Source organism: Lynx canadensis, chromosome A2, assembly GCF_007474595.2.
Source record: "Lynx canadensis isolate LIC74 chromosome A2, mLynCan4.pri.v2, whole genome shotgun sequence".
In the NCBI taxonomy this organism is placed as follows: domain Eukaryota; kingdom Metazoa; phylum Chordata; class Mammalia; order Carnivora; family Felidae; genus Lynx; species Lynx canadensis.
In genome coordinates this window covers 25,414,009-25,426,336 of record NC_044304.2, presented here as the reverse complement: position 1 = coordinate 25,426,336, position 12,328 = coordinate 25,414,009, and the positions used below count along the sequence as shown (strand labels likewise).

The 12,328-nt window shown below is 38.7% G+C and overlaps 1 protein-coding gene across 3 annotated transcripts in view; it reads left to right on the top strand.

Annotated features, from left to right (window-relative positions):
- DNAH12 (dynein axonemal heavy chain 12) overlaps window positions 1–12,328 on the top strand; it is a 217,664-nt gene that overhangs the window by 58,579 nt on the left and 146,757 nt on the right. For all 3 annotated transcript variants that reach the window (XM_030307072.1, XM_032592325.1, XM_030307080.1), the window contains 5 exons: window positions 92–264; window positions 3,972–4,124; window positions 4,620–4,859; window positions 5,437–5,682; window positions 6,242–6,361. In XM_030307072.1, the coding sequence (XP_030162932.1) occupies window positions 92–264; window positions 3,972–4,124; window positions 4,620–4,859; window positions 5,437–5,682; window positions 6,242–6,361 (932 nt within the window). The remainder of the gene's footprint in view (window positions 1–91; window positions 265–3,971; window positions 4,125–4,619; window positions 4,860–5,436; window positions 5,683–6,241; window positions 6,362–12,328) is intronic.

Sequence of the window (12,328 nt, the reverse complement as noted above, 5' to 3'; positions counted from 1 at the left end):
TAATATTTGCTATTATAAAAAATGATAGAATACCTATTTTTCAAATTATTTTTACATTTCAGGATTGTCTCTTTTACTTTCTTCTTTCTAGGTGTCTCACATGACACAGATTTTCAGTGGCTTGCTCAGCTTCGATATTATTGGGAATATGACAATGCTCGAGTTCGTATCATTAATTGCAATGTAAAATATGCTTATGAATATCTTGGTAATTCACCTCGACTTGTCATTACTCCTCTAACTGACAGGTGTTACAGAACATTGGTATGCATTTAAATTATTTTAATTCATACATTAAAGATTACTTTTTGGTGTGGTGTCATGTTTCCTTGTCCAAATTTAACATGGCTGTCCTCATTTTATTCTTTTATCTGTAATAGTTGAATAGAGCTATCCCTTCCTAATCCCAATTCCCTTTATGTGAAACTATAGCAATGAATATTTACTTCTGGGTGCTTTTGTAGAATACAAGAGTGTTTGGATTCTAATGTTTGAAAATCATGAGTCATTCGGGATAATTAGAAAAAGAAGGTATTAGAGGTTTAAAGAGAAAACTGGAGCTTCAAGGAATGGATTTGGTTTTTGTGAGACTCCTGGGAGACATGACAGGAAGATGAATAAAGTCCATCTGGGCCTTAGAACTCCTAGTTAGTTCTTTTTTTTTTTTTTAATTTTTATTTATTTTTGAGAGAGAGAGAGAGAGAGAGAGTGAGCAGGGGAGGGGCACAGAGAGAGGGAGACACAGAATGTGAAACAGGCTCCAGGCTCTGAGCTGTCAGCACAGAGCCTGACGTGGGGCTTGAATCCATGAACTGTGAGATCATGACCTGAGCTGAAGTCAGAAGCTTAACCGACTGAGCCACCCAGGCGCCCCCCGTCCCCCTCCCCCTGCTTTTTTTAATGTTTATTTAGTTTTGAGAGTGAGACACAGCATGAGTGGGGAAGGAGCGGAGAGGGCGGGGTGGGGGTGGGGGTGGGGGTGGGGGGGACACACAGAATCCTAGGCAGGCTCCAGGCTCTGAGCTGTCAGCACCGAGCCAGACACGGGGCTCAAGTTCACCAACCGCAAGATCATGACGTGAGCCAAAGTTGGACGCTTACCCGACTGAGCTACCCAGGCACCCCTAAAGAGTTAGGTGTGTTGAATAGGAGGGAGAGAGCTGAAATGTAGGGGGTGGTGATAAGGTCTGTGCTTGTTGAGAAGCTTTGGAAGATGAAGTTAGGACTATAAAAAATCCCAAACACCTTGGAATAAGGTTGCTGTGTAAAATACAGGATTCTCAGATAAATTTCAATTTCAAATAATTTCTTAGTATAAGTGTGTTCCAAATATCATACAGGACATACTTCCACTAAAAAATTATTCATTGTTTATCTGAAATTCAAATTTAACTGGGAATTCTGTATTTTTATTCGCTAAGTCTGGCAACCCTACCTGGAAATTGAGGAGAAGCATCAAGAAACACCAATCCACCTGTGCTGAGTAAGTGAAAGTATCTTTGACTGAGTTCTCTAGAAGCAGAGATGAAATGGGGGGATTCTTGGGTAAATGATTTACTAGGGAATGCTTTCAGTAAAAGCCTGTAGGGAAGTGAGGAAAACAGGGAAAAGTAAAGATGTAGTTTTAACAGATGTACAGATTTAGCCTGATCTCAGGGGGAGCTTTGGAGCATGGATGGCATTATGGGGGTACCCCTCTTTAAGGCAAGGGGCCTGGCTTTTATATCTCCTTATGGCCCTTGGCTATCAGTCACCCCTGGAGTTAGGGGTATGAAAATTGAGAAAGGCAAACCTCACTAAAATGGAGTTGGGAGGCCATGAAGGAGAAGCTCTCAAGCCCTACTACCATTCATCATCAATTGCAAAACCAACAGGAGGAGATGTACTTTACATTCCTGACAGGAAGAAACATGTACTTGATTACCCCAGCAGGAATAAGGATTTTGTTCTTGTCTGGCAAGATCCCAGCCATTGAGAAACTGTCACAACTCAGCCAATGAAAAGCCACTACACTTGGAACTCCCAGTTTCCTCCAGTGGACTTCTTGTTTATAGTGGCCCCTCCCAAAGCCCCCCTTTCCTCTATAAAAGAGCATTCCTCTCCTCTGTTTCCTAGAGTTGCCTATGGTTTTGCAGCAGTTTGTGTGTCGAGAATTGCAATTGTCTGCTGTTTCCATGTAAACCCATTTTTTCTTTTTTTTTTTTTTTTTTTTTCTGGTAAACTGACAGGTTTACTTTGAAAGGTAAAGCTCTCAGGTGAGGAAGCTTTCAGGTATTTGCTGATAAGGTAGCTCCTATTAGTCAAGGGCAATTTTCAGGAGAAAAGGACAGTTGTGAGCTATTTGTAGCTGATTCAACAATTGGAAGATAGAGACAATGGCTGGTAAAGGCTGCCAATGCGGCTATGATACAATATTTCACCAAACCACCTATTTTCTTGGAAAGCTGCTTGAGGGCAGAGACCATGTCTGTCTTGGTTTCTACTCTAGTAGTGAACAGGTACATGGTCAATCCCTAAATATTTGTTGTGTAAATGAATCTCAATCGTCTGTGTCCTATGTGGGACCTTGGTGAAATCAGAAGCTGTGAATATTTGTGGAAGCTCACAGCTTCCAGTTGTAAGATCAGAATCCCATTAAACTTGTATATAACATTAGACATTGAAAAATTTGTAAGCATTTTCTTGAAATAATGAAGGAAAAACCTGAGGTTTCCAGCAATCAAGTTAATGGGTGTTAATGGTATAGCATTTATTACAAACTTAAGGTGGGTAAAATATTGATATAGCCTTTATTTAATCAAAAATTTTATTTTTATTTTATTATTAAATTATTAATTTTTAAAAAATGTTTATTTTTGAGAGAGAGAGAGAGAGAGTGAGAGAGAGTGCAAGCCGGGGAGGGGCAGAGAGAGAGGGAAACACAGAATCTGAAGCAGGCTCCAGGCTGTGAGCTATCAGCACAGAGCCCGATGTCAGGCTTGAACTTATGGACTGTGAGATCATGACCTGAGCCAAAGTCAGATGCTTAACCAACCGAGACACCCAGGAGCCCCTTAAATTGTTTTTTAATAGATCTTTCTTTTTAGAGAAGTTTCAGTTTCATAGCAAAATTAGTACAGCAAAAGAAAGTACAGAGAGTTCCCACATATCCCTTACCTCCTCATATGTACATCTTTAGTCCTTTAACCCTATTTTTTTTTAAAGGAGTTAAATTTTACAAACTCTTATACTAGTTTTCTTGAAATAAACCCCATAGTTGGAGTTGACTATAATTTATATGCTTCTAAAAATTTCCAACCATTGTTCTAGTCCTTTTGGGGAAGAATTCAAGAAGAATTCAGTTACTGCTGATATTGTTCTTAAGGGGCTTAAAGACTAATTGGGAGAAAAAAAACAACGTACAAAATTAATGTAAGGCAAGGTAGACAGTGATCCTACTGGTAAGAGAAGTACAAAACAGTGTTGTAGGAATGGAGAAAATGGAGAACATACCAAGAGTGAAATGCCATAGCCAGGGTGAATTATAGACAAAGTTATATGATAGGTATTGTTGGGCTTCCAATTGATGGGCTCCCATTTACAACACTCATTTTCAGGTGTTGACTTTTGGCAGCTAGCCATGGAGATTGTTATTAATGATCTCCACAACAATCTCTAGTTAAACCTTTCTGACCAAATGTTAATACCTCAAGGCTAGATTCTTTTTGTTTTTAAAGGCAAATGGGATACCCATGGCATACTATAATACAAGGAGATTTTGATACACTTCTACTTTTTCTGGAACTGCTTTTTCCTTATGCAGCTGAAAAATTGCATAGTAAAAATTAACTGAACAGTATGATTGTATTAGTGCCTCTTTGAGGCTACACAAATAAGACTCAATCCATTTTCTAAGCAATCGTCTATTATATAGTTATTTTTTTTTGTCCAGTTATGCAAGGATTTCTTTCAAAATGTATGTTTCTTTTCAGATAGGTGCCTTCTATTTAAACCTTGGAGGAGCTCCAGAGGGGCCAGCAGGCACAGGAAAAACTGAAACTACCAAGGACTTGGCTAAAGCTCTTGCTGTCCAATGTGTGGTGTTCAACTGTTCAGATGGGCTAGATTATCTAGCCATGGGAAAGGTAAAGTTTCATATTAAATGTTACAAATCTATAGCTATGTCCAACTGGATAAACTGAACATTTAAACATTATGTGAATATGGTTTATGCATTGCTTGAACTTCAGTTATAGAGGTAAACACATTTTTTTAAGGGTTTTATTTATTTATTTATTTACTTTTAGAAAAATAAAAATTGTGACCAGTAAATTTTAAAAATTAATTAATTAATTAATTTTTAAATTTACATCCAAGTTACCATATAGCACAACAATGAATTCAGGAGTAGATTCCAGTGATTCATCCTCTATGTATAACACCCAGTGCTCATCCCAAGTGTCTTCCTTAAAGTCCCTTACCCATTTAGCCCATCGCCCCTCCCACAAACCCCTCTGCCCTCTATAAGACGTTCTTTTTATCTGAAGGGATTATTAGTCTTCATTTTCAGTTTTGACTTAAAAGATTAAATATTTGTTTAACAGATGATGCCCCGTTTTCTCCTTTTTTCTTGTCCTTAGTTTTTTAAAGGATTGGCTTCTTCTGGTGCTTGGGCTTGCTTTGATGAATTTAATCGAATTGAGTTGGAAGTGTTGTCAGTGGTAGCTCAACAGATCCTTTGCATTCAGCGAGCCATTCAACAGAAACTGAATGTGTTTATTTTTGAAGGGACAGAACTTAAGCTCAATCCAAACTGTTTTGTAGCTATCACGATGAATCCTGGCTATGCAGGACGTTCTGAATTGCCAGACAATCTTAAGGTAATATTTTATAAGAATATAAATTTGTTAATCAAAAATAACAGCATAATCCACTCAAAATGGTGTGATTTTCCCACATGTATTTGTAAATCTCCCCTTTGCCTCTTACAATAGCTGTAAGGTAAACCTCTAAAAACATTTTTTGGGTGTCTAACACATATTAAAGTATGTGAAACCATTAGAACACTACTGAGAAAAAGAAAACCACAGAGATAGTGAAATCTTGTTGCATTGGGGGAATAAACGTGAATATCACTGCATTCTGTTGGGGTGCTTGTGCTCATCTTTTAAAAAAAAATGGTTTCCGGGGCGCCTGGGTGGCGCAGTCGGTTAAGCGTCCGACTTCAGCCAGGTCACGATCTCGCGGTCCGGGAGTTCGAGCCCCGCGTCGGGCTCTGTGCTGACTGCTCAGAGCCTGGAGCCTGTTTCCGATTCTGTGTCTCCCTCTCTCTCTGCCCCTCCCCCGTTCATGCTCTGTCTCTCTCTGTCCCAAAAATAAACAAAAGTTGAAAAAAAAAATTAAAAAAAAAATGGTTTCCTTTAAAAAATAATATATTTCGTTCATTATATACTTCAGGTTCTTTTTAGAACAGTGGCTATGATGGTTCCAAACTATGCCCTCATAGCAGAAATCTCCCTCTACTCCTATGGATTTTTGAATGCAAAACCTCTGTCCGTGAAGATCGTGATGACCTACAGACTTTGCTCAGAGCAGCTCTCCTCACAGTTTCATTACGACTATGGAATGCGAGCAGTAAAAGCGGTTTTAGTGGCTGCTGGAAACCTTAAACTAAAATTTCCAAATGAAAATGAAGATATACTTGTAAGTATTAAATATATACACCGTGAAAGCTTCAGTAGAAGATCTTTTTTTGTTTTGTTTTGTTTTGTTTTGTTTTGATTTTAGGAAGGTTGATCTGGAGCTATAAATAGGCAAATAAGAAAGTTGTTGCTTTGAGCTTTTTTTTTTAATTTTTAAAAAAAATATTTATTTATTTTTGAGACAGAGAGAGACAGAGCATGAACGGGGGGAGGGTCAGAGAGAGAGGGAGACACAGAATCTGAAACAGGCTCCAGGCTCTGAGCTGTCAGCACAGAGCCAGATGCGGGCTCGAACTCATGGACTGTGAGATCATGACCTGAGCCAAAGTCGGACACTTAACTGACTGAGCTACCCGGGCGCCCCTGCTTTGAGCCTTTTTATGTGAGGTTGAAATAATAGTTTGGGGTTATGTTATTCATTACACTTTATATGAATATAAAGTTGGTGTTTTAGTAGGGGGCTTCCATAGATGAATGTGAAAGGAACTTTGACTTTTGGTGGTGGGGAGGGTGAGGAATCAGGACAACTAACTTCTATTGCACTATTTGGATGATTTTAGCTTCTTCGATCAATTAAGGATGTAAATGAACCGAAGTTTCTATCACATGATGTCCCCTTATTTAATGGAATAACTAGTGATCTGTTTCCTGGTATTAAACTTCCTGAAGCTGACTATCATGTAAGTAAACCTGTGAGAATGACTTATTTTGCAAATAAATTTATCTGATCACTCAGTCATTTCCAAAGTTTCAAATAAGTGAAATTATTCTATTTGGAGGATAAACCCCTACTTTGGCCATTTTCATCAATGAGAATGAATAAAATTTAGTGTCTTCTGTTGTATGATACCAATGTCAACAAGATTCAGATCAAAGATAATGTTCTTTCTAAGAGAAGGCGTACTCTTTGATTTCCTATCTTGTGACTTATAATAAGTCTACAATGTATACTATAATGCTATTGTGTACTTTGGCAGGTAGAAAAGATGGGAAACTGCAAGTGGCAAAACATCCTGTAGTTAACATAAGGAGTTTTCAAATTTAAGTAATAGGCTGACATTTTTTTTTTAAGATTTTATATTTAAGTAATGTCTACCTGCCACATGGGGCGCACACTCACAACCCTGAGATCAAGAGTTGCATGCTCCACTGACCGAGACAGTCAGGTGCCCCCTGACTTTTTTTATTTTTAAAGTAGGGGCTCCTGGGTGGCTCAGTGGGTTGAGCGTCTGACTTTGGCTCAAGTCATGGTCTTGCGGTTCGTGAGTTTGGGCCCCACGTCGGGCTCTGTGCTAACAAACAGCTCAGAGCCTGGAGCCTCCTTCGGATTCTGTGTCTCTCTCTCTCTCCGCCTCCCCTACTCGTGCTCTGCTTCTCTCTGTCTCTCAAAAATAAGTAAATGTTAAAAAAAAAATTAAAGGAAACAAACCATGTGTATTTCCAATTTCTTCTAAATTATAGACATTATAATGTGCATATATATACATATGTATACACATAAGAAGTGTCTGCTATTTAATAGCTATTATTATGGAAAGTCAAGATACAAATTTTTAATTAAGTTTTTTAATTCCAGAATGGTTAGCTTATAGTATAATATTAGTGTACAATATAGTGATTCAACAGTTCTACATATCACTCAGTGCCCATCATGATAAGCGTACTCTTTAACCCCCATGACCTATTTCACCCACCTCCCCTCTGGTAACTTTTCATTTGTTCTCTAGAGTCTGTTTCTTGTTTGTTTTTTCTCTCTCTTTCTCTCTTTTTGCCCTTGTTCATTTATTTCTTAAATTCCACATATGAGTACAATCATAAGGTATTATTTGGCTTTCTCTGACTGATTTATTTCACTTAGCATTATACTCTCTAGCTCCATCCATGTTGTTGCAAATGGCAAGATTTCATTCCTTTTTATGGCTGAGTAATATTCCATTGTGTGTATATACCACACCTTTATCCATTCCTCTATCTGTGGACATTTGGGCTGCTTCCATAATTTGGCTGTCATTAATACTGCAATAAAAATAGGGGTGCATATATCCCTTTGAGTTAATGTTTTTGTATTCTTTGAGTAAATACCCCAAAGTGCAATTGCTAGATTATAGGGTAACTCAATTTTTAACTTTTTGAGGAAACTCCATAGTGTTTTCTAGAGCGGCTGTACCAGTTTGCATTCCCACCAACAATACAAGATGGTTCCTTTTCTCCACATCTTCACCAATACTTGTTGTTTCTTCTGTTTTTGATTTTAGTCATTCCAACAGGTCTGAGGTGACATCTCACTGTAGTTTTGATTTGTATTTCCCTGATGAGTGATGTTGAGCATCTTTTCATGTGTCTGTTGGCCATCTGGATGTCTTCTTTGGAGAAATGTCTATTCATGTCTTCTGCCCATTTCTTCACTGGATTATTTGTGTTTTGGGTGTTGAGTTTTGTAGTTGCTTTATATATTTTGGATACTAATCCTTTATCAAATATGTCATTTGCAAATATCTCCTCCCATTCAGTAGGTTGCCTTTTGGTTTTGTTGATTGTTTCCTCTGTTGTGCTTTTTATTTTGAAGATTTCCCAATAGTTTATTTTTGCTTTTATTGCCCTTGCCTCAGACATATCTAGAAAAAGTCACTTTGGCTGATGTGAGACATTACTGCCTGTGCTCTCCTCTGGGATTTTTATGTTTCAGGTCTCACATTTAGGTCTTTAATTCATTTTGAGTTTATTTTTGGGTGTGGTGTAAGAAAGTGGCACGGTTTCATTCTTTTGCAGGTAGCTGTCCAGTTTTCCCAGCACCATTTGTTGAAGATACTTTTTCCTATTGCATATCTTTGCCTCCTTTGTTGAAGGACGTTAATCGCCTATATAATTATGGGTTTACTTTGGGGTTTTCTATTTTGTTCCATTGATCTATATGTCTATTTTTGTGCCAAAATCAAAATAAAATTTAAAATTACAAACAAAACAATCTTAATGAGATAGAAGATGTGTGGCTGAAATTAAATGTCACTTTATGGCAATTTAAATGATAAAATGTATAGTGAAGACTTTTTGAGTTCAGCATATATAAACTACCTTTTACCATTTGATGATTCAATTCTTCCACCCCCTCTTCCTATTGATATTACTATAAAAGTTTCAATTTGCTTGAGCTATTATATCATTAAGGCGTCACTTTGTTTAAAGACATCATTTACTCTTTTAGCCTTTTTATTTTAAACATTCAAACTCAAATACTAATCTACATTCTATGGCAATATCAGATTAATGTGATTCTAGGGTGTTTTCCAAAGCCAACAACCAATTCTCTTTCTCTGGACACCAACTGGTTGATCAACAGTTCAATTCTGACACTAGCTACCTGGTCAGACTCCACAGATTAAGGGCTCTGTCCTACAAGACTTCCCCTCACTTCAGACAGTCTTGAGTCTCTGGTCACCTGTACTGCTGACTGGCTGGACTTTCCACAACCTCCCCACCCAGCTTTGATGATTTGTTAGAACAGCTCTCAGAACTCAGGAACACAGTTTATTATTAATGTTTACTGGTTTATTATAAAGGATACAACTCAGGGGGGGTGCCTGGTTGGCTCAGGCAGTTAACCATGTGAGTCTTGGTCTCAGGATTGTGAGTTCAAGCCCCATGTTGGGTGTGGAAGCTACTTTAAAAAGTGGGGAGGGGTGCCTGAGTGGCTCAGTTGGTTAGGGGTCTGACTCTTGAATTTCAACTCAGGTCTTTGTTGCAGGAATTTTCACCTCAGTACCCCGGATTCATTGTCTCGCTGCTTCAAAGAATGAAGAGGTGGACACAGAATAAAATGAGCAGCAGGCAAAAGTTTATTAGAGTATAAGATCAGAAAGTAAGAATAGTATGAAAGCTCTCATTACAGAGAGGGGGCATTTGAAAGTGAAAGCTTGTGGACTGTAGGCAAGGGACTTAGTTTTATAGGGTTTTGGTCAGCTCCTTATCTTCCCCCTTGTCCCTTCTTAGGTCTTACCCTTATTAGCTAGGTAACTCTAAATGTCTAGTCATTCCTTTTCAATTGGCTGGTTTCCATTGTATGAGGGATGGTCTATGGCCAAACCAGTTCCTTGTGGGCCTTACGTTTTATAGTCTGCTACTAACTTTTAGTTAGTTATTTTGTCACATTCCTGAGGGAAATATGTGAGGGGTAGTAGATGCTCTCGTTAAATTTGTAAGAGGAACCCTAGAACCTTACCCCTGAAGGAGTTTGCTCATGGTCAGACGTTCCCAGCATTGTTTTAAAATAATGTGTTTTTGGGACGCCTGGGTGGCTCATTGGTTGGGCTTCTGGCTTCAGCTCAGGTCATGATCTCACAGTTCGTGGGTTTGAGCCCTGTGTTGAGCTCTGTGCTGACGGCTCAGAGCCTGGAGCCTGCTTCAGATTCTGTGTCTCCCCCTCTCTCTGCCCCTCTCCCCCTTCTTCTCTGTCTCTTAAAAATAAATAAATGTTAAAAAAATTAAAAATATGTTTTACCCATCCAGGGACCCCAGGTCCTAACCTTTCTCTCTCTGCCTATTTTACCCTATCTTTTCCTATCATATAATGATCCCAGGGTCGTGCCTGCATCGAGCTCTGCTCTGAGCAGGGGGGAGCCTCTGCTTAAGATTCTCTCTCTCTCTCTCTCTCTCTCTCTCTCTGTCTCTCTCTCTCTGCTCTTCTTCCCCAGTCTAGTACTCTCTTTCTCTCTTAAAAAAAAAAAAAGATATAAAGGATACAACTCAGGAAGGACCAAATGGAAGAGATGTATAGATACGGTGATATAGTGGGTGGCAGCATGCTTCAAGGTATGTCATTCTCCCTGCATTTTGGTGTGCCACCAAACCAGAAGCTCTCTGAATCTCATTGTGTCAGAGTTTTTACAGAGCTCAATCTTCCACCCTGTCCCTCCCTCCCCACCACCCAATGCCTTCACCAAAGGCTGAAAGTTCCAACCCTCTAATCACTGGGTCTTTCTTGCCACCAGTCCCATCCTGAGACTATCTCAGGTCCCCACTCTAAGTCAGTTCATCAGCATAAACTTGGATGTGATTGACAAGGGCTCATTAAGAATAACGAAGACACTCCTATCACTCATGAAATTTTCAGGGTTATAGGAGCTCTGTGCCAGGAACTGGGAATAAAGACCATATATATTGTTATATTATACTACGGGTAATAAACAAGATGATTCAGGGTATGCTAATATTATTTTTAAAAATCAGAATAAAAATACAAAAACTGTAACATTGTCATGGAAAATTCCTGTACTTCTATGAATATAGCAACAAATCCATGGACCTACAGCTTTCAGCTTGAAAAATACTACTAAGAGTCAGTGCTGGGAGGTGTGTGGCCAACACCTGCAGATGAGCCAAGGGGCCCAGGGCCAAAGGGAAAAACAAAAACAAAAACAAAAACAAAAAAACTCGAAACTATGTCATACTGCTTTTTAATATGTATAATATTCCTTTATTTTTCCTTTACTGACTTCTTTTGGGTTTCAGATAATGTCTATTTCTCCATTATTCTTCTCTGTTGAATTTTTAGTTTTACTTCAGTGGTTACTCCACAGGATATAATATACATCCTCGAATTATTACAGTTTACCTTAGGTTTGTATTTTACCATTTCAGAAACAATATAAAAACTTTATTCTTAATTTTTTTACAGTTTATTTATTTTTGAGAGAGCGTGCACACACACCAGCAGGGGAGGAGCAAGGAGAAAGGACATTATTTTAATGTTCTTGTCTACTAATTATGACATCTGGGTCATCTGGGAGTTTATTTTCTATTTCTTTCCTCTTCATCTTCAGCTATTCTCTCTCATGACTTGTAAAGTTTGATTTTATGTTAAAAACTATGTATAAAATAATTGTAGAGACTAAAGCGGTATGGTGTTTTGTAGAAAAACTATGTTTATCCTTTGTTAGATAGCTAGAGTGAGTGGTGATCAATTCAGTTGAGAATTGACCCAAGCCACAGTTTTATTGCAGCATTATCAAGCTTTAGTTTACCTCTAGTTTCAAAAGTCTATAAATTTTTTTTGAATGTTTATTTATTTTTGTAGGAGAGAGAGACAGAACGTGAGCAGGGGAGGAGCAGAGAGAAAGGGAGACACAGAATCTGAAGCAGGCTCCAGGCTCTGAGCTGTCAGCACAGAGCCCTATATGGGGCTCAACCTCACAAACCGTGAGATCAATGACCCGAGCTGACGTCAGACGCTTAACCGACTGAGCCACCCAGGCACCCCTCAAAAGTCTTTAGAGTGAGAATTGTCCTACTGTATTACAGGGCCCTCCCTCTAGCAGCATTTTGAGATATGGCAGGCCCAATCCAATGCCCACCTCTGTTCATACCTAGAAAAATCCTCCCCCAGGCTCAATTAGCTGTTCATTTGTGCTCACCTAGAAAGGCTTATCCTTTTCTGAACTTTAGTTCCATTAGACATATTTGTATCCAAAGCACTCCTGTATTTTTAAATTTTTTTGATTTTTTTAAACTCTGTTTATTTCTAGTTACGACAGTGTGAAGGATTGTTTGGCATGTCCTTCTGTATCCTAACCAAAGGTGAAATTCTCGAAAACCCTATTAAAAGGAGTTGTTTCTAGGGCTCCTGGGTAGCTCAGTAGGTTGAGCGTCCGACT